We start from the raw sequence: 22,070 nt of genomic DNA on the forward strand, positions 1-22,070 counted from the left end.
TTCCCCCAGGAAAAGAAACAGCCTTGCTGGGGAGACAGGAAAGGGAGAACATTTAACACACCCCACGCCTCACCCTCTTCCCCCACAATGGCTCTCGGCCTCCTCGTTGCCTGTGGGGAGGGGGGGCTATGGTATTTCAGAACGTTTCCCCTTCTCCAAAACCTCTCCTTGTGATCACATGTCACAGGGTTCCAAATTCCACCATTAGAGATTCATTCTTTTGGTTGTCTACTCCCAGTTGATACATTGCTTTTTACAGTGTAATAGGAAAGAAATGTTTTTGGTGTACATTTCCATGATTTTAACCATAGAACTATGTTCTATATGTGGTACTCACCACCACAGTCAGGAGACAGAAGAGTTCCACCACCCCAAAATGACATCATCATGCCCTATGTAGTCACACCCTCGGGCACCCTAGCGCCTGGCAACACTGATCCGTTCTTCATCATTATGGTTTTTTCATCTTCACAGTGTAATATAAATGGAAGCAAAAAGTACATAGACTTTTGACTCTTCTTTAACTTAGCATAAAGCATTTAAGATTCTTCCATGTCGTTCTGGGGATGCACAGTTCCTTCCTATTGCTGGGTAGTATTCCATTGTGTGGACGTATCACAGCTTTTTTTTTAATCAATTCAGCCACTGAACTGAATGACACCCCTGGTATCAGTTCCAGTTTTTGGTGATTATGACTAGAGCTGCCGTAAACATTCCCATACAGCTTTTGTGTGAATGTAAAAACACTCATTTCTCTTGGGTAAATATCTAGGAGTGGGATTGCTGGGTTATATGGTAAGTGTATCTTTAACTTTGTCAGAAGCAGCCAAACTGTATTCCATATCAGTTGTATCATTTTGCATTCCCACCAGCAATACATAAAAGACCCAGTTGCCCTGCATCCTCACCAGCACTTAATATTATCGGGTTTGTCTGTTTGTTTCTAAGTCACTCTAATAAGTATGGAATGGTATCTCATTGTGGTTTTAATTTCCATTTCTCTAATAACTGATAATATTGACATCTTTTCATGTGCTTATTTGCCATTTGAATAGTTTACTGGGTGAAGTGTCTGTTCAGGCCCTCTGCCCATTTTCCAAATGGGTGATTTGTTTTCTTATTGTTAAGTTTTGAGTATTCTTTATACATTCTAAATAGAAATCCCTTATCAGATGTGTGAGTTGCCAATATTTTCTCCCTATCTGCAGCTTGTCTTTAAAAAAGTTTTTTTTATTTTATATTGGAGTATAGTTGATTTACAATGTTGTGTTAGTTTCAGGTGTACAGCAAAGTGAGTTAGTTATACATATTCCTATATCTATTCTTTTTCAGATTCTTTTCCCATATAGGTTATTACAGAGTATTGAGTATAGTTCCCTGTGCTCTACAGTAGATCCTTGTTGATTATCTATTTTATATATAGTAGTGTGTATATGTTAATCCCAAACTTGTAATTTATTCTTCTCCCTACCCCACCTTTCCCCTTTGGTAACCATAAATTTGTTTTCTAAGCCTGTGAGTCTATTTCTGTTTTGTAAATAGGTTCATTTGTATCATTATTTTTTAGATTCCACATAAGTGATGTCATATGATGTTTGTCTTTCTCTGACTTACTTTGACTATCTCCAGGTCCATCCACGTGGCTGCAAATGGCAGGATTTCACTCACTGCAGCTTGTCTAAGCAGTGTCTTTCCCAGACCAAAGATTTTAAATTTTGATGAAGTCCAATTGATCGATTTTTTATTTTTATAGATCGTGGTTTTGGTGTCAAGTCTAAGAACTCTTTGACCCAGATCATGAAAATTTTCTTGTATGTTTTCTTCTAAAATTTTTGTAGTTTTGCATTTTTGCATTTTGATCTGTAATTTATTTTGAGTTAATTTTTGTGTGAAGTGTGAGGTTTATGTTGAGATAAACACTTTGCATGTAGATATCCACTTGTTCCAACAGCATTTGTAGAAAAGACTGTTGAATTGCCGTTGAATTGTCTGAGCAACTTTGTCAAAAATCAGTGCGTCATATGGGTTTATTTCTGCCAGTAACACACTATCTTGATTACTGTAATTTTATTTATTTAGTTAGTTAGTTAGTTATTTGGCTGCATTGGGTCTTCGTTGCACACGGGCTTTCTCTAGTTGTGGCGAGCAGGCGTCTACTCTTTGTTACCATGCACGGGCTTCTCATTGCAGTGGCCTTTCGTTGCAGAGCACGAGCTCTAGGCGCACGGGCTTCAGTGGTTGTAGTGCGCGGGCTCAGTAGTTGTGGTTTGCGGGCTCTAGAGCGCAGACTCAGCAGTTGTGGCACACGGGCTTAGTTGCTCCAGAGGCATGTGGGATCTTCCCAGACCAGGGATCGAACCCGTGTCCCCTGCATTGGCAGGCGGATTCTTAACCACTGCACCACCAGGGAAGTCCCGTTACTGTAATTTTATACAAGACTTAAAATTGGATAGATTTTGAGACTTTATTATTCTTTTTCAAAATTGTTTCGGTTATTTTAGCTTGTATTTCCATTAAAATTTTAGAATCGGCTTGTCCCTATCCACAGAATTCCACTGGAATTTTGATTGGAACTGCATTAAACCTACTGATCAATTAGGGGTGAATTGGCATCTTAACAATATTGAGTCTTCCAATCTGTGAAAACAATATGTCTTTCCATTTATTTAGATCTTCCTTGATTTCCCTCATCAGCATTTTTTCGTTACCAACAGAAACATGTTTTGTTAGATTTATATCTAAGTATTTCATTTTTGGAGCTATTTTAAGTGGTATTAGGTTTTAAATTTTTTCATTTCCAATGCTATATTCCTTGTATATGGAAATTCAGTGGGCTTTTCTGTGTTGACATGGTGTCCTGTGACTTTGTGGAACACACTTATTAGTTATAGGGCTTTTTTTTTTTGTAGATTCCCTCAGATTTTTTTTACATAAACAATCATGTTATCTGTGAATAGGGGCAATTTTATTTCTTCCTTTCTAATCCATACGCCGTTTATTTATTTATTTAGCCTTATTACACTTATTAAAACTTCCAGTACTGTGTTGAGTAAGAGAGTGGACATTCTTGCCTTGTTCTAGAACTTGCGAAGAATGCATTCCGTTTTTTAATATTAAGTGGGATGCTAGGTTGTGGGGTTTTGCAGATGCCATTTGTCAGGTTAAGGTTCTCTTCTAGCCGTAGTTTGATGGAGTATTCATTATGAATGGGTGATGAGTTTTATCACATGCTTTTTCTGCTTTCATTGATGTGATCCTGTGGTTTTTCTTCAGTCTGTTATTAAAGTGGATGACTTTGACTGAATTTTTAAATTTATTTTTAATTTTTTAAAATTGAAGTACAGTTGATTTACAATGCTGTGTGATTGATTTTCTAATTTTGAAACCAGCCTTGCATTCCCAGATAAACCCTAATTGATTATGGCATCGTATACATCGTCTATACTTCTGGATTCTACTTGCTAATGTTTTGTGAGAATTCTTGTATCTTGTTCATGAGGGATATTGGTGTATAGCAGGGGTCAGCAAACTATGGTCCATGACCCACATCCAGTACACTGCTGGTCAAATCTGTCCACACTGATTACTTACATGTCATCCATACCTGCCTTTTGCACTGCAATTGCGGAGGTGAGCAGTTGCAACAGAGACCCTATGGGCTGCAAAGATGAAAACTTTGACTCTCTGGCCCTCTTTCTACAGACACAGTTTGCTATCCCTCATTTATGGATTTCTTCTACTGTCTTTACCTGGTTTTGTTACCGGGGTAATACTGGCTTCCTAAAATGTGTTGTGAGCTGTCCCCTTCTCTTCTGTTTTCTGGATGAAACTGTGTAGAGGTGGTGTCAGTTCCTCTTATAATGTTTGGTAGAATTGACCAGTGAAACTCTGTGGGCTTGGAGATTTCTTTTCTGGAAGGTTTTTAACTATGAATTCAATTTCTCTGACAGATACAGAACCACTTAGGGTAGCCTTTTTCCTTTGGGCGACTTTTGGTAGCTTGTGGCTTTCAAGAAATTGTTCCACAGTCCTCACTGTCTCTTGAGGTAACTGATTTTAAATGCCCTGGAAATTACTCCCCATTTCTCAACAATTGATCTCCTGTAACGACAGATGAGTACTTTGTTCCATTGTTCGCTGCAGAGCCAAATAGTCTACTATGATTAATTTCCTTTCTTGTGTAACTTTTTGGTTTTCCTCAAGATTTTTCACTTTTGCCCGGTTCGTCCTCTACATAAGCACAGTTGTTTCCAATAATCTCTTTCCTAGTCCATATTCTGTCGGGCTGCTTTCCCCCTGGATCCCAGTCATGCTGACCTTCTCTGGGCTCATGGCCCTGTGGCTACCCAGGGACTTTGGCCTGCGCTGGAGTTTATGTTTTCTAGATCATATGTCTTCCTCTTTCTTGGCTTATTCCCTTGTTTTTTTGAACACGTTCTCAGGAAAAATGATGTTTTAATCTGCGATCCTTAGCCCTTCCCAGATCACTTTCCTATTGTAGATGTCACCATTTTTCTACCCTGAAACTTTAAAGCAGGCAACGGTAGCACCATTATCCCCACGCTGGAGATGGGGAGCCTGATGTGCCTGAGGAAGTGGCAGCTGAATCCTCATACTGGGAACAAAGCCAGAGGAAGGAGCGGCGGGGGCGGGGGGGAAATGCCCCCATCCAGTGTCCCCCCAACTGACTGAGTCGGGAGGGAAGGAGGTGGGGAGGGTTTGAGACCTATTCCCTGGTCTGAGAACAAATGAGATGAAGAAGGGTGGAAATATGAAAACCCAAGTATGTTCCTTCCCGGTGTAGTATGGTCAGCTTATCGATGTCAATTCTACTGCCAGTTTCGATGGAGTGGCTGGACTCCAGGTTGAGATGGATTGCTGTTTGCTTGAGAACTCAGCACAAAAGGATACCATGCTCAATTAAAGGTATCTGCCGTGCTCGCAGCACCAGGAGTATTTGCTACCCTGCAGCAGGGTTTTATACACCAGCGCCTGTATTATAAGAATACATGGGGGTGAGCGGAAGCTACGGGGACATGGGAATCATCCATTTTGAAAATGGGGCATTTCATCAAACAAATATTTGCTGACTGCCATGGCCCAGGCCGGGAACAAAACAGACAAGGACCGTGCATTTGGTTTTGAAAGGGCCGCTCTAGATCTGGAGTTGGCTGATCAGGGTGGCAGTCTGAGCTGGGCTCAGCTCGACTGTTCTGCTCAATGGCTCCAGGCTCCGCTTTTCGGGTCTGGGCTCCTCTTCACCTGTGGACGGCTGCGAGGTTCGCTGCGGCTGGTTGGTCCAGGGTGGCTCTGCTCCATGCAGCCTCTCATCCTCCAGCAGGCTAGCTGGGTTTTTCACATGGTAGAAAGTGGTCAAGGGCCAGGACGAGCAGAATGCCCAAGACTTCTTGAGACGCTGTTCTAAAATGAAGCTGGGATTTTGGCGTCCTCCAAGTGTGGTGAGGCCAACAGATCAGGAGACACTGCCGGAAAAGATAGTGTGTTACTCCCACTATCGAGGAGGGAGAATGTCATACCAAGTTGGGCTACAGAGAGAACAGCAGGCAGGAAGAGAGGGAGGGAAACTTCTGGAAAGCCTTTACTGGGGGTTTTGAGGGAAGAAATGGGTGAGACAGGTTAAGGGGACTAACCGGGTTAAGATTGGCTAGTTGGGATAATTGTAGCAGGATGGTGGTATAGGGCTGCCCCTAGCCGTCTGATGCCGAACCCCAGGTTTGTTGGCGGGGACTGGGCGGGTGTTAGTGTCTCACAAGCTTCGTAGCCAGATAAGCAGGCGGATGGGCTCTGGTTCAGTTGGTTTGCTACCAAAGGTGTGCTGGGCATGGGCAGGGAGGGTGTTGTGTTGTTTGCTGTCTCTAGGAATTTGCTGGCCCTGCCACAGAGGGGCAGTCTGTGCCAAGTCAGCGTGGCCCCAGATGTCAAAACATCACATACAGAAACTAGACAATGTGGTTAATCCAGAGCCAGCCTTGGAACTGGTATATCGCTTCCAGTGCATTCTGTTGGCCAAAGCAAGTCACAAGACCCGCCCATATCCGGAGATGGGAAAACAGACCTCCCTCTGGATGGGAAGACTGGCAGAGCCTCATTGCAGATGGCGTGGGTGTGGGGAGGAAGAGATTGCCATTCTGCAAACCTTCATCAGTAGTGATCCAGGGCTTTACTGCCCCCAGAGACAGTGTTCAGATGGATGGGTGGGGTCAGGGTGAGGATGGGTGACCGGGAGGCTGTCCTGGCATCTTCCACTTTCTCCAGCAGCCTCCACCTTTCCCTGGCAACTTCAGGAGGGGGACTCTTTCCAAGTCCTGTCGAGGACGGCCCTGATTACAGAGAAGAGTGGAGACCCCTTTGCTCCGTGGGGCAGTTTCTGGCCCCCGGGGGCGTTGGGCAGCGAGTGCTGAGGGTGTGGACTGGATGTGAACAGCTGGGGAAGGAGGCAGTGCCCTGGGTTCTCGGGTTGGCCTGGAGTCTTTCAGGCAGGAACTGATGCCCTCCCAGGCCTGCTCCCCCTGGAGGATTCTGTTTGACACTGGACTTGATTCCAGGCAGACCAAGCCAGATGCCTGTGGAGCTGCTCACCCCACCATCTGGGCACCGGCCCCTCCCTCCATGCGCCCACCTCCACCTGCCTCCCAGCCAGCTGCCGCAGGAGGAGTGTCCATCCCCTGACTGTTGACAGAGGCCTGACGGTGCCCCTGATCTATAGGGGCAATGGTGGGCTGCCATGCTTCTACCAACCTTCCCAAGGCTTGTGCAGCCCTGGGGCCCTGGGGACAACGGAGCAGACTCCCTGAGTGGACAGAACTTTCTATGTCCTCTCAAACCCTCTACCTGAGTCTTCCCTGCTTCTCTGGAGTTGCCTGGAACCTAAAATAAGGATGTCACAGACATCTCCATTTAAGAAAACAATAGGCACCTACAATTTGACAGGACCCAAACCTACCCATTTCAGTAAGTAAATCTCTATCTCGAGGAAGTAACCATTGATTTTCCCTGTATGCGGGAAAACACGTGTCCCTCTGGCAGTCTGGGCGCCAGACTCTGCAGAGGGAAGCAGCTTAAATGGGAAGCAAAGCCCAGGGAGCTCACCTTGGGGCTGCGTTTCCAGGTAAGACTGAGACGTGACATCATTCACATCAAAGACTGGAGGTGTGGGGGTGGGATGGCAACTCCAGGGACTCAGGAGACCCTAGGCTGCCCCCTGACCTCGCCGTTGTCACCTGGTTGGCTCCTGACTCAGACATGTCTCTTTATGCCGGGGATCAGGTTACCTCTAGACCCTCAACAGAAGTGGCGCGCTGCCGGCTCAGGAGATGCCCTTCCCTCTGCTCCCCTAGGCTGGACCTCCCGTCTCTGCAGGAGGGGTTGGGGGCAGAGTGTGATCGGTAACTGGGTGCACGGCCCAGGGAGCCGAGAGAATCAGAGGATTCTTGGCTGACCTGAAGAAAGGGAAAGCCCCGGGGGTGTCTGTAGGCAAAAAAAGACAAAAAGAAAAGCTTCTTCCAGGGAAGCATCAGACACCATCAGTCATTTACACTGTGGTGTGAAAAACATACAGACTTGTCAGTATTACCTCCCAGCGCCTTCTCTGATGGCATAATTAAAGATTTTATCTTCCCAGAAGGAATCTAACTAGTAAGGTTAGATTCTACAACTATTCTACAACTACGTCCTGAGAGCCTTTCCTGCCAGGTGATTCTCTGGGTCTGGCGGGGCAGCAGGGCCCCAGGCAGTGTAGCAAGTGGAGAAGACCTTGAGTGCCTGGTCTGTGTTCCGGCTCTGATGCTTCCCGGCTGAGTGACCCGGGGCAAGTTCCTGCCTCTGTGAGTCAGTCTCCTCCTCTGAGATGCCTGTCTCATGGGGTTGTAGGAAGGAGAAAATGAGTGACATTCAGAGAACAGGTCTAAAATAAGGGCTCAGTACGTGTTAGGGTAGAGAACGATGAGGTGGACACAGACCCTGTTGTCACGTGGCTCACCAAGCAGGCAGAGAAAAACAAGACAAACCTGAACGTATCTGGAGGCAGAGCGTGGAAGTGAGGTGTTGTGTTGGAGGGTGGCCAGGAGGCTGCTTAGTACTCAGTAGGCAGGTAAGGGCTCTTTGAGAAGGGGGCTTCTAAATGAAAATGGAAAGACAAGAGCCTGGCTTTCAAGGACCAGGGGCAGAATCTGGGCAGAGGAAACAGCCAGTGCAAAGGCCCTGAGGTAGAAGTAATCTTGCTGAGGTGTGTGGAGAAACACAGAGGAGGTCTGAATCTTGGGACACAGAAGGTGCCTGATCTGGACACAGTTGGAGGTGGCAAGGCTTGATCACATACGGCTCTGTAAGCAGAATAATGCCCTCCGCCCAAAGATATCTATGTTCTTATCCCAGAAACCTGAGACTCTTACCCTGATTTTAGCCCAGTGAGTCCTGTGTTGGGGTTCTGACCTCTGTCTTTTGGGAAGCTTCGATTGCAGGAGGGCCCGGGAGGATGCAGGGAGAGCAGGTGGCACGCAGGTGCAGGTGCAGGACAGGGTAGTTTCTGTCGCACCATTGCCTGCTCACGGAGAAACGCTTGGGATTTTTCGCTAGCGAAGGTAGGAAGATCTGAAAGTGTACCACGTGTGTCATTGAGCCTTCACAACCATCCAGGTGAGTTACTTTAAGAGTAAGGACTCCAAGGCTCCACCTCTCATGCATGGCCATGCCTACCGCACTCACCTCATCAGTTCCCTTCATTCTGCCCACGCTGCCCGCCAGGACCGGGCCCCCCAGCGCCCTCCGCCTCCTTGGCGTCAGCCCCAGGAGACCCGGTCAGATCCAGATGTCCACTTTCACAAGTCGCAGAAATCTTGGATCATGTGTGAATGTGCACACGTGTGGGCTGACGTTCCCTGAAGGGTCCATGCGTGTGTTGGGGGGGACAGTGGGGGGACTGAGAGGGTCGGCTAGCAAACTGGGGCCTCTGAGCCCCTCGTCCTGGTTCCCTCGGGCTGAAGAGAGAAGAAGAATGTACTTTCCCAGTGGGTGGACTGGGCACAGTGTGAGTGGTAAGGTAGCCTTGCCATTGACCAACCAGATGCCCTGAGCCTCAGTTTCTCTAGCTGTGAAATGGGGATAACCATGCCTGCCTAGGGGGGCTGCAAGGAGGACTAAATGAGATAATGATGGCTCCGTTTCTTACGTCAGTACCTGGCACGAAGTAGGATGCTTAGTGAATATTTGTGGAATAATGAATAAATGAATGAATTATGGAATCATTCTGTTGTACATGTGAAACTAACAGAATGTTGTATGTCAATTATACCGCAATAAAAAATGTAATATAAAAAAGAAGAAAAATCAAACAAAAAATGAGTAAGTGAGGAGAAGATGCGATATACTAAGTTTCTTTTTCCTCTTCTTTTCCTCTTTATTTTCTCAACTTCCTCTCTCCTTCTCTACTCATATTGGGTCAAGTCCCAAAAGGAAGTAAGCAAAACATGCCCCATTTCTGCAGCCAGGAGGTCCTCAAGTTATGGAGAGAGGTGAGGGGAAGGCCCAGTACCAGGGGGCTCCACAGGGGACTGTGGCTGGTTTTATATGTGTGTGTGTATGTGTGTATGTGGTATGTATATGTGTATTGTGTGTATGTGGTATGTGTGTGTGTATATGTGTATTGTGTATGTGTGTGTGTGAATGTGTGTGTGTGCACGGAGCTCCCCACTGGGCTGGGCATTAGGGGAGATATTTGCTGGACGTAAAGTGATAGTGTTAAAGGCACAACCAAGTCTGCAGGTGAATGTGGCCACGGGAAGCTTGGCTGGGCGGCAAGCAGGTGAAAGAATATGGTGGATTTGGGGAGTAAGATGAGGAAGACTGCCCTGGGCTCACACTTACATCTTCCTTCGCTCCTCATTCATCTGTTTTGTTGGTTCGCTCAAATGAGCATCTCGTGTGTACTCAGGTCCTGTCCTCAGTGATGAGGATTCCAAGTTGCCTGTAACTTGTTCTCCGCCCTCAGGCATGCAAAGGGGCCAGGAGAGAGGTGACCAGAGCTGCCTGTCAAGGGGGTGCTAGAAAAGGAGAGGAGTCGGGAGATGGACAGAGGAGGGCTCCTGGGGGGTCTCCATGGACCCCTCTCTGAAGTTTCACATCAGGGTCTGGAGGAGGCCTGCTGGGATTTCAATACTGGATGTGTCACTGTGGCCAAGTGACTGCTTGGCTTCCTTGCCTGTAAAGTGGGTGTAATAATGGTGCCCATATCCCGGGGCTGTCGTGAGCATCTAACGAGTTCGCTTGTGTGCAGTGTGGTGGCGGTGTTGCCTCTTGGCTTCCACTGTTGTCATTGTTCCCGTGGCCATTTCAAAAAGTAGACAAGAATTGAGTTGGGGCGAAAATACAGAATTTTGGGCAGCCGGCATCGTAAGAAACCAAAATGCCCTGAGTACACAAAGGGAGACTCTGGAGGGTTGTGATAGCTAATTTTATTTGTCCACTTGGCTAGACCAGATATTTAGTGAAACACCAGTCTCGATGTTGCTGTGAAGGTTTTTTTTTTTTTTGGCCACACGGTGCGGCATGCAGGATCTTAGTTCCCTGACCAGGGATTGAACCTGCGGCCCTGCAGTAGAAGCATGGAGTCTTAACCACTGGATTGTCAGGGAAGTCTCTGTGAAGGTATTTTTTTAGACTTGATTAGCATTAAATGGTAGACTTTGAGTAAAGCAGGTTGCTATCCATAATGTGGGTGGGCTTCATCCCAAAGACTGAGGTCCCCAAAGAAGGAGAGCTTTATGCCTCCAGACGGCCTTTGGAGCTACAATACCAACTCTTCCCTGGGTCTCCAGCCCACACTTTGCATGAGCCAATTCCTTAAAATAAATCTCTCTCCTTCTCTCTCTCTCTTTCTACAGGGTGTGCACAGATACAATTGGTTCTTCTTGGTTCTGTTTCTCTGGAGAACCCTAAAACAAGGGCCTTGGGCACCTCCCCAAGTAAAATTCCCTCACTTCCCCCAGAAGTGTCCTTCCTTTACTCTTCTGTGTGGGTGCTGGGTCAAGGTCACTGGAATGAGAGAAGTTGAGGAGTTCTAACCCGCTTCTGATTTGGCCTAAAATTAAAAAAACAAAACAGAACAAAACAAAAAAACTTTCGGAGAAAAAAAATCTTGTGCAAATTCTACATGACTCAGATGCAGAGAGCCTCGAGCCTTGGCTAGCAGGCACACACTTGGCAAGTGTGCTCCGTCCTTTCATAGATCTAAAGGCATCAAAACATCTGTGTTCCCATTAACAACATGCTGACATGACACATAGCTGTGGCTTAGAAGAAACCAGCGTGAGAGGGCCCTTCCGAGGTCCAAGGGGTCATCCGTGGCTGCCTGGAGGGGTCTGGGGCTCTATTATCCTTGAGGTAGCTCTCAGAAATAGCCACTGTGCCGAGACTGTCGCTGTCAGGATGACCGTCGAGCCAGGTCACGTGAGAATGGAGCCTCCAGGACCCCCCATCCTTGTGCCCCCCCATGCCTGGGCCCTTCAGGGCTTTGAGAGCTGGGCTTCACTTGTAAACGGAGCCCAGATGGCAAGGAAGCCTGGCTGGGGTGGGAAGGTCCGCCTACCGGGTTCTGGCACGGGCATGGGGTGAGCTGGGGGACACACATCATCTTTGTCTGTGTCCACCCCTGGGCCAGCAGGTGGGGTCTCAGGAGCTGGTCAGCCTCCCAGGAAGAGGGCCGTTGTCAGCCCCGAGGCGTCTCCATTAGATCCATGTGAGAGGGTGGGTTGGAGAGAAGATGGACAAGACTTGCCCTGGAGGAGCAGTGGGGTGGCTGGAGGGTAGTTCTGTGACTTCCTTGCTCCCAGGAGCCTGACCTCATCCCAGCTCAGGAAGAGCTGGCTGGGGTGACTGCTGTTGCTACTTCTGTCTCTGCTTCTGCTCGTCTCTGCAAACACTGCCCTTGGTGTTGAGTTCAGGGAAGCAACCAGCCCTCTGCGGCAGAGTTTGATACCAGAAGCGATAAATCTTGATCTTTTTCCTACTCAAGGATGGAAGAGTTTCACTGCATGTCTTTTCTTGATTCCATTACAAATACGTTATTAACTCTAAGAAATGGAAACGAATTTTCATTATTTATTGTCAATGGCGTAGCCAGGTTTGGAGCCAGGTATTGAAAGGATGCAAACTTAGACCATTTGAGGGTCTCTTCTTTGAGAAAAATATTAAAAATGAGAGTCCTGGAAGGGACTTCCATGGGGGCACAGTGGTTAAGAATCTGCCTGCGAATGCAGGGGACACAGGTTCGAGCCCTGGTCCGGGAGGATCCCAAGTGCCGCGGAGCAACTAAGCCCATGTGCCACAATTACTGAGCCTGCACTCTAGAGCCCGTGAGCCACAACTACTGAGCCTGCGTGCCACAACTACTGAGCCCGCGTGCCACAACTACTGAGCCCGCGTGCCACAACTGCTGAAGCCCATGTGCCACAACTACTGAAGCCCACACGCCTATGGTCTTGTGGAGCCCATGCTCCACAACAAGAGAAGCCACCGCAACGAGAAGCCCACTGCAATGGGCTTCTCGTTGCAGAAACGCACTGCAATGAAGAGTAGCCCCTGCTCACCGCAACTACAGAAAGCCCGTGCGCAGCAACGAAGACCCGATGCAGCCAAAAATAAATTAATTCATTAATTTTAAAAAGAGTCCTGGAAGAGACCTTGGCAGGTGGGGGCCCTGGTTTGGCAGCTTCCTCTGAGATACGCCTTCCTTCCCCCTGGTATGGAGACTTCCTCTTCCCAGCCCTTCCCCCCACCTCCCCCCCCACCCCCCTGCATGGATTTGACCTTTGCCCAGTCACAGCCTTTGTGAGCCTTCCTGCCCAAGTGGACAGTTGCTTTTTACAGTTGGGGTCTGGGACCCTGAGATGGGAATCCAGCTTTCACTGTGGCAGGGCCAGGCTGAAATTCAGATGGGTGACACCTGAGGGTCCAGGCTGTTTCCTGTCCCCCAGCCTCTGAGACCCTGGCAGCCCCTCAAAGCCCCCTCAGGCCGACCTCATTGACGAGCTATGTTTATAAAGAAGGAAATGATCCGCTCCCATGTGTGGCTTCTCTTGGCCCAGAGCAGATGGTGGGTGTGGGAGGAGAAGTGGGCAGACGAATGGAGGGGGGCAAGGAGACCCCCTTCTTGGACAGAAAAGAACACAGAGGAACAGAAGTGAAATTGAGGCTCAGGGTCCAACTTTTGCTCTGCTCACTGACATGGAAATGATGCCACAACCCAGAGTGGAGAGTAAAGAGCTAATGTAGGACCTGCGTCCCTTGGTCCAGCACCTGCAAGGTGATGCCTGTGTGTGTGTGTGCATGTGTATCTAATCCAAAAGTTAAAACCTCACAAAAAATGAACAGTGGTTGTCTTTGGTCATGGGACTTGTCCTTTGTTCTGATGTGTTTTTCTGCGTTTGGAATGGTTTTGCAGGAAGCATGCTTTATTTTTATGATCAAGCAAAACGATAAAGCTTTCTCAGTTTGAAAAGGGCAAACACTTGGGTTCTCAGTCCCCCTCCTATGACGTGATTTGTCTCCATGATGCCCCCTAATGTCCCCAAGGTGCAAGACCTCTTGAGCATTTGACTTGGTGCGAAGCTTTCTAGCCTGTCATCCATCTCTGCAGATAAACTCAGTTATGCCTCTGAGGCATAAGCTGAGGTCCACTGCAGGTGATGGATTCTGAGCGTGGCTCCTGGGGACTCCATTTCCAGCACTTTGGGATCAAGGGGCTGCCCTGTTAGTAGCAGCTGCTGCACAGACCCATCAAACCTCATGTCGAGAGGCAGTCATTCTTTTCACTGCCCTGGCACCCTGGCTCTGCCCCGCCATGCTGACTTGCCAGGAAGACAAGGATCTTCCTTTTTTTTTTTTTCCTTGCAAACTTTATGTCTCCCCCCCACTGAGTTTTATTGAGATATAATTGTATAATATAATATAAATGTGTAATAGCCTTGTATTAGTCCAAGGTATACAACATAGTGATTTGCTCTATGTATATATTGTGAAACGATCACCACAGTAAGTCTAGTTAACATCCATCAACTCACACAGTTGCAATTTTTTTCTCGTGATGAGAACTTTTAAAATCTACTCTCTTGGGCTTCCCTGGTGGCGCAGTGGTTGAGAGTCTGCCTGCCGATGCAGGGGACACCGGTTCGTGCCCCGGTCCGGGAAGATCCCACATGCCGCGGAGCGGCTGGGCCCGTGAGCCATGGCCGCTGAGCCTGCGCGTCCGGAGCCTGTGCTCCGCAACAGGAGAGGCCACAGCAGTGAGAGGCCCGCGTACCACAAAAAAAAAAAAAAAAAATCTACTCTCTTAGCAACTCTTACATATGCAATATATTGTTGTTAACTATAGTCACCATGCTGTACATTACATGCCCAGACTTATTTAACCTAAAACCAAAAGTTTTTTTTTTTATAAATTTATTAATTTAATTTATTTATTTTTGGCTGTGTTGGGTCTTCATTGCTGTGCATGGGCTTTCTCTAGTTGTGGCGAGTGGGAGCTACTCTTCATTGTGGTGCGTGGGCTTCTCATTGTGGTGGCTTCTCTTTGTTGTGGAGCATGGACTCTAGGAGCATGGGCTTCAGTAGTTGTGGCACGCAGGCTCAGTAGTTGTGGCTCGCTGGCTGTAGAGCGCAGGCTCAGTAGTTGTGGCACGCAGGCTCAGTAGTTGTGGCTCACTGGCTGTAGAGCGCAGGCTCAGTAGTTGTGGCACGCGGGCTCAGTAGTTGTGGCTTGCTGGCTGTAGAGCGCAGGCTCAGTAGTTGTGGCACAAGGGCTTAGTTGCTCCGTGGCATGTGGGATCTTCCCGGACCAGGGCTTGAACCCATGTCCCCTGCATTGGTGGATTCTTAACCACTGCACCACCAGGGAAGCCCCTAACCAAAAGTTTTGACCTTTTGACCCCCTTCACTCACTTCTCTAACCCCCCGACCCCCTGCCTCTGGCAACCACCAATCTGTTCTCTGTATCTATGTGTTGGGGTTTTTTTCAGATTCCATATATAACTGAGATCATACAGTGCTCACCTTTCTCTGTCTGACTTATTTCACTCAGCATGATGTCCTCAAGGTCCATCCTGTTGTCACACATGGCAGGATTTAATTCTTTTTTATGGCTTTTCCTACATTTTCTTTTTGCATTCATCCATCAGTAGACGTTTAGGTGGTTTCCATGTCTTAGCTATTGAAAATAACGCTGCAGTGAGCATGGGGGTGCATATATCTTTTCGAGATATGATTTTGTTTCCTTTGGAATTGCTAGACCATATGGTAGTTCTATTTTTAATTTTTTGAGTAAACTCCAATCCGTTTTCCATAGTGTCTGCACCAATTTACATTCCTACCAACAGTGCACGAGGGTTCCCTTTTCTCCACATCTTCACCAACACTTGTTATCTCTTGTCTTTTCTATAATAGCCATTCTAACAGGTGTGAGATGATACCTATTGTTGTTTTGATTTGCATTTCTCTGATGATTAGTGATGTTGAGCATCTTTTCATGTACCTGTTGGCCATCTTTGGAATATCTTCTTTCGAAAAATGTCTATTCAGATCCTCTGCCAATTTTTTTTCTTTTTTTTTTTGCCGTACGCGGGCCTCTCACTGCTGTGGCCTCTCCCGTTGTGGAGCACAGGCTCCGGACACGCAGGCTCAGCGGCCATGGCTCACAGGCCCAGCCGCTCCGAGGCACGTGGGATCTTCCCGGACCGGGGCACGAACCCACGTCCCCTGCATCGGCAGGCGGACTCTCAACCACTGCACCACCAGGGAAGCCCTTCTGCCCATTTTTTTTTTTTTTTAATTTTTAATAGAACCTCCTCATAAGTAAACTCGAATTCACATGTACTCTTTTTGTTGTTGTTGTTGTTCTTGGGGGTAGGAGTTTATTAATTAATTTATTTATTTTTGCTATGTTGGGTCTTCGTTTCTCTGTGAGGGCTTTCTCTAGTTGTGGCAAGCGGGGACCACTCTTCATTGCAGGTGCGCGGGCCTCTCACCGTTGCGGCCTCTCTTGTTGCGGAGTACAGGCTCCAGACGCGCAGGCTCAGTAGTTGTGGCTCACGGGCCTAGTTGCTCCATGGCATGTGGGATCCTCCCAGACCAGGGCTCGAACCCGTGTCCCCTGCATTAGCAGGCAGATTCTCAACCACTGCACCACCAGGGAAGCCCCTGCCCATTTTTAAATCAGATTTTTGTTTGTTTGTTTGTTTCTTATTTTTTTATCGAGTTGTATGAGTTCTTTGTATATCTTTAGATATTAACCCCTTATCAGATATTTTGCAGATGACTTGCAAATATTTTCTCCCATTCTGTAGGTTGCCTTTTCGTTTTGCTGATGGTTTCCTTCGCTATGTAGAAGCTTTTCAGTTTGATTTAGTTTCACTTGTTTATTTTCTCTTCTGTTGCCTTTGCTCTTGGTGTCAAATCCAAAAAATCATTGCCAAGACTGAAGTCAGAGATCTTACTGCCTATGTTTTCTTCTAGGAGTTTTATGGTTTCAGGTCTTATGTTCAAGTCTTCCATCTAATTTGAGTGGATTTTTGTATGATGTTAAGAGAGAGGTCTAGTTTCATTCTTTTGCCCGTTACTGTCCACTTTTTCCCAGCACCATTTATTGAAGAGACTGTCCTTTTGCCACTGTATATTCTTGGCTCCTTGGTCATAAATTAATTGACCATATATGCATGGGTTTTTTTCTGGGCTCACAAGGATTTTCTAACACTTTGTTCGGTTAGAATCACTCCAGTGAGGTCAGAGGCAAGGACGGAGATCTCCTGACTTTCCCTCAGCAAGTCCGCCCACCCCCCTTCCCCCTCCTCTCCCGCCTGCATGTGGCCTTAGTGTGCTTCGTCTGGAAGGTTTTTCCACTGTGATTGGAGAGATGAGCACATCTCACCTGTAACGAGCACCTTGAGGAAAAGCCACTGGTGCCTGCCATCCACGGTGCAGGGCTAAGGGGGGCTCGGGGGCAGTGCCACCACACACAGAAGACAGTTTGCCCAGACCCAGGAGCTCTGGGGTTCGACTCACTTGACTGCCCAGAGGCCCCATTCACTCCACTCCCGCTGCCCTTCTTTCTGTGCTGACTGGAGCCTCATGTCCCCAACCCCAGGTTCCCGGCAGAGGCCTCGGCATTGATCTCTTGTCCCCTACTTCAAAACTCAGCCCTTCCCTGTCCCCTGGAACAGCCCTCTCCCAGCTATCACACCCTGGGGGCAACTGCTGGCCTGGTTCAGTGTGTGAGATTGTCTCCTCCACCCCTCCCCGCTTCCTGTCCCCACTGCCCTGGCTCCCCGACCTGAGGTCTGGACGGGAGTTAGAAACCCACTCCTGTGGGATATTTTGCTTGGGTCACAGAGTTATCAGTCCCTAGTGCAGATTAATCAATAAGACCATTCACCACACAGGGGCGTTTGTGAAATGCACTAGGGCATAAGGCAGCCACTGGGGCAAGGACTGCTTGGGGGGGCGCTGGGGCGGTAGTCAGCAGGCCCCCAGCCTGGGTCTACCGCTCATGAGCCACATGCTTTGGGACAAGTCACCCGACTCTCAGCCTCTGTATCTTGACTGTGAAATAGAGACAGTCCCAGGCCTTCACGCAGGGTTGCTGCGAGCCAGTAGTCCTCTTAGAAGTAGGAAGTAGCTTTCTAAACTATGAGGAACTGCAGAAATGTGAATCACACATGAGCCACGAAGCCATCTCTGAAAGCGGCTCTTTTTTTTTTTTTTTAAGGGAAGGGAGGGACTTCCCTGGCGGTCCAGTGGTTAAGACTTCACCTTCCAATGCAGGGGGTGCGGGTTCAATTCCTGGTCAGGGAGGTAAGACCCCGCATGCCTCGTGGCCAGAAAACCAAAACATAAAACAGAAGCAATATTGTAACAAATTCAATAAAGACTTGAAAAATAGTCCACATCAAAAAAAAAAAAAGGAATCTTTAAAAAAGAATTAAATAAATAAAGGGAAGGGAGATGGGTGTGGGAAATCAGGACTGGGTGGATGGCTGTGCTGGGCAGGTAGGGGACTGCAGGAGGTCACTACCCAGGTGCCCAGAACCTGTGTGGGAAGGGCCACAACAAGGGAAGGAGAAGGAAAACAAACAGAACTTCCCAGAAATGGCGTTCGGGGCCAGGCGCAGTCAGGCCCTGCTTAGGGTGGAAGCCAAGGAGCCCCCATGGATTAACGAGCTCCAGGGGCAACTGGGGATTCAGCTTTGTCAAAAGCATCCATTGAACCAGGCCAGTGAGTCATCTGTTTGGTGAAATCTCCAAGGTGCAGCGGCCTGGCAGCCTCCCTGGGAGAGAGGCTGCAGCTCTGTTTCCACCGCGGTGGCAGCGCTCCATTGGCGAAGCTGGAAGCCACCCAGGCTGCGGAGGCCACATGCCTGCCTGCCGCCTGCTGACTTTTAAACATTTTTTTCTAATTATAAAACTAATAATCGTTGTAGAAAAACATAAGTATAAAAAATAAAATGAAAAGCGATCCACAAGCCTATCCCTAGAGAAAGCCATCATTCTGCTCTCCTTTGTTCCGTGCAGGTCGTATGAGTCAGGTTGGAACAGGCTATGCTGAGGTAACACACAGCGCCCGTGTGAGCCACGGCCATGGTCCTATAACTGCCCACTGTATTCATCTCTCCTTTCCTCCTGTTCACTCCCTGGCTCTTAAAGGCAATTAGGATCAGAAACCTTCAGATTTTTATCACTCCGCATGATGCTGGGTATTGCTTTAAGTTAGTCTTTATCGGAATAAACACAAGCCTCCTTTTTCTATTTTTTAAGGTTTTTAAAAATTGTCAGAACTCGGTGTTGACTTCTAGTGAATGCTTCTTTAACTCTATTGGGTTTTTTCTTATTTGCCCTGTTAGATTTTTGAAAGTATAAGAACCACTGGGGGGCTTCCCTGGTGGCGCAATGGTTAAGAATCCGCCTGCCAGTGCAGGGGACACGGGTTCGAGCCCTGGTCCGGGAAGATCCCACATGCCAGGGAGCAACTAAGCCCCTGCGTTACAACTACTGAGCTTGCGCTCTAGAGCCCACGAGCCACAACTACTGAGCCTGTGTGCCACAACTATTGAAGCCCACGCACCTAGAGCCCGTGCTCCATAACAAGAGAAGCCACCGCAATGAGAAGCCTGCGCACCGCAACGAAGAGTAGCCCCCGCTTGCCACAACTAGAGAAAAGCCCGTGCAGCAACGAAGACCCAATGCAGCCATAAATAAAATAATAAATAAATAAATGTATATATAAAAGAACCATTGGGGATCCCTGTTTTGCCTGTTTTATACGTTTTATCATCCATCTGCTGTTAAAAATACCCAAGGGAGAAAAAAAAAATTCAAGGGAGAAAGAAAGCAAAGGTTCCCTGAGGCCCAGATTTCAGAGCATTAACTTAGAGTGAAGAATTGGGGGGGGCGCTGGGGGTTCTTTGGGGTACGACCGCTGATACAAGGCACATTTGCGTTCAGGTAACTGTTCCACCACCCAATCACTTAGACTTATCGCTTCTGCCCTGCGCCCTGAAAACGGGACTTTTGTTTTCGCTGAGGGGTGAACTGGGCCTCCGTTAACGTGCACTTGAGGCCGCCTTTTGGTGACCTAACCCGATAGATGTCGGGACGCCTGCTGGGGCCACTTTTACCTTGTGCTCAGTGACCCTCCAGGGTATTTGGGCCCAAGGGTCGGGTGATTTCTGGAAGCCCATGGGAGGAGGATGGGACTGAACCAGCCCCCATACTGCTGGTGGTGGTGATTTTTTTCTCTCCCCAGAACTGTCTCAACAAACAGCAGCTCCTCTCCGCTATCCGCCAGCTGCAGCAGCTGCTCAAGGGCCAGGAGACACGCTTCGCCGAGGGTGTCCGTCACATGAAGAGCCGGCTGGTGGCGCTGCAGAGCTCTGTGAGCAGAGCGGGCCCGGACACGCCCCCAGGTGGGTCCCCAAGTCACCACCCCGGGCCCCGGGGGCCTCTCCCCGCCCTGATCTCCCTTGCCTGGCCAGGGTTCACAGTGGATTGAGTCGCGGGCCTTCCCCTGCCTCCCCTTCTGTCTGGGGCTGGACGGTAGAAGTGTGTGAAGACGGCATCTGTCAGCCGTCTCCCCCCATCATCTGAGTGGTACCCATTTCCTCTTAGACCTCTTCATTCCAGGCTCAGCAACCCTCACGTCTGCATAGCGTCTCCAGAGAATTGTCGAAAGGTACCACTTTCAGAGCATCAGCTGCTCTCCCTTCCCTGTCCCTGTGCAGGTGGACCCTAGGTAGTTCCTTTCTTTTTTTTTTTTTAATTTAATAGACTATTTTTTTGAGCAGTTGTCAGTTCATGGCAACACTGAATGCAAAGCACAGAGAGGTCCCACATACACCCTCCCGAACACACACGGCCTTCCCACCATCAACACCCTGCACTCGTGTGACCCACGGGTACAGCCTGTGAACCAACATTGGCTTCCGTTTTCCAGGCATGAAAACAAGTCCTCGCTCCTCCATGAGTCCCCCGTTAGTGCAGTGGGGTGGGATGGAGGGGCTGCTGAGGGCAAGTCCCGTTTGTCTGGTGAGGTTACTGGGGGCCCCCCAGACCCCTTCCCTTGGGGGGTAGGACACTGACAGACACTGGGCCTTTTCCTGGTTGTCCCAGTGACAAGCTTCCATGCTGTCAAGGCCCGAGGGTGGGGGGGCTGGATTTCCTCTGGCCTCTCCTCAGGATGATTGATGGGGGTCAGGCGGAAAGTTGTATGTTTGTTCTGAGTCGTGAACCTATGGAATATCTGACATCATTTACTCACTTAAGACACATTTCTCAAGGGCCTTCTTTGTGGTGTGAGATGAAGTTTCCTGAGCTGGATTTCCTACCTTTTCAGAGACTGTGGTAGCAGATCCAGAGTCACCACAGCCCTGAGTTGACTCCTGTTTTCCTTGGCCCCAGGGGTGCAGAACTAGACCCGCCGGCCAAACCCCTCACACTTTCCAAGGCGCCGAGAGGCCCCAGCCTTTGGTGGGGCTCATCACAGCCGGACTCCGAGAGGCAGGCAGGGCATCCTTCCCTTCTCCTGCAGATGGGGAAACTGAGGCCAAGAGAAGTGAGTTAGCAGTAGTGGGTCCCAGCTCTGGTGATTTTGTTTTCTGCTAGAGGTTCACCCACACAGACCCTTTCGGTTTTCATGGGATCAGAGCTCCTGCCGTTTCTGGGAGTTTCCAAGAAGAACCTGCAGGAGATAATTTCTACAACTGCTCTGTCCATGTTAGAGGTCCCTGTCCACGAGTGTATACAGAAAGGTAGCTATGGTTAAATTGCTAATCCTCTTGTCACCAGGTTCAAGGTCTTTCTCCTCTGAACCATACAAGATTTTTCAAAGTGGCCAATTCTCTTTTTAAAGAGTTGCTGTCATGCGTTCTGTCTCTTTTGTGTTGGACATGGGGCTGGCAGCCGTCAGGACTGCCTGCAGGGGAGGGGGGTGCCACACAGGTGACGGGGGAAGGCAGAAGGTTGCTCCAGATCAAACTGCACATAGTGGGAAAATTATCTTTTCCTTTTTTTTAGAAGGGCATTTGCAGGCAGTCAGGAAGAATAATTTCTAGTCCTGGAAAATTCTTGGCCTTCCTCTTTCTGGCTTGTGTTCTAAGTATCTCCCTCCTGTTTTCCTAAGAACATCACAATCCATCAGCTTTAGGGCTTATCTCGGCCCCTCCTTCCAATCATGTTCCCAAATCACCAGTCATTTAACCATAGCTACCTTCACTGCCAAGCTCATTCTTACATGTTATCCTCCTTCGGGAAGGTGTAGGCAGCTTCCCTGTGGCCCTGCAGACTCACCAAGACACCATCATGATGAAATGAACCAGCCAAGGGGCACGTCTTTCCACCCGACAGAAACCTCTGGCTCCCATTTGGGAAGTCCTTGCTATTCTTTTTTTTAAGACGTTTTGATGTGGACCATTTTTAAAGTCTTTATTGAATTTGTTACGATACTGCTTCTGTTTTATGTTTTGGTTTTTTTTGGCCACGAGGCACGTGGGATCTTAGCTCCCCGACCAGGAATC

At 48.4% G+C, this 22,070-nt stretch overlaps 1 protein-coding gene across 2 annotated transcripts in view; it reads left to right on the forward strand.

Annotated features, from left to right (window-relative positions):
- FBLN7 (fibulin 7) overlaps positions 1-22,070 on the forward strand; it is a 49,379-nt gene that overhangs the window by 2,832 nt on the left and 24,477 nt on the right. Inside the window, exon 2 of one of the 2 annotated variants that reach the window (XM_030837363.2) lies at positions 19,805-19,964. In XM_030837363.2, the coding sequence (XP_030693223.1) occupies positions 19,805-19,964 (160 nt within the window). The remainder of the gene's footprint in view (positions 1-19,804; positions 19,965-22,070) is intronic. The other variant, XM_060309557.1, reaches the window with a different exon arrangement.

The sequence above is a fragment of the Globicephala melas genome, chromosome 12 (assembly GCF_963455315.2).
Source record: "Globicephala melas chromosome 12, mGloMel1.2, whole genome shotgun sequence".
NCBI lineage: Eukaryota > Metazoa > Chordata > Mammalia > Artiodactyla > Delphinidae > Globicephala > Globicephala melas.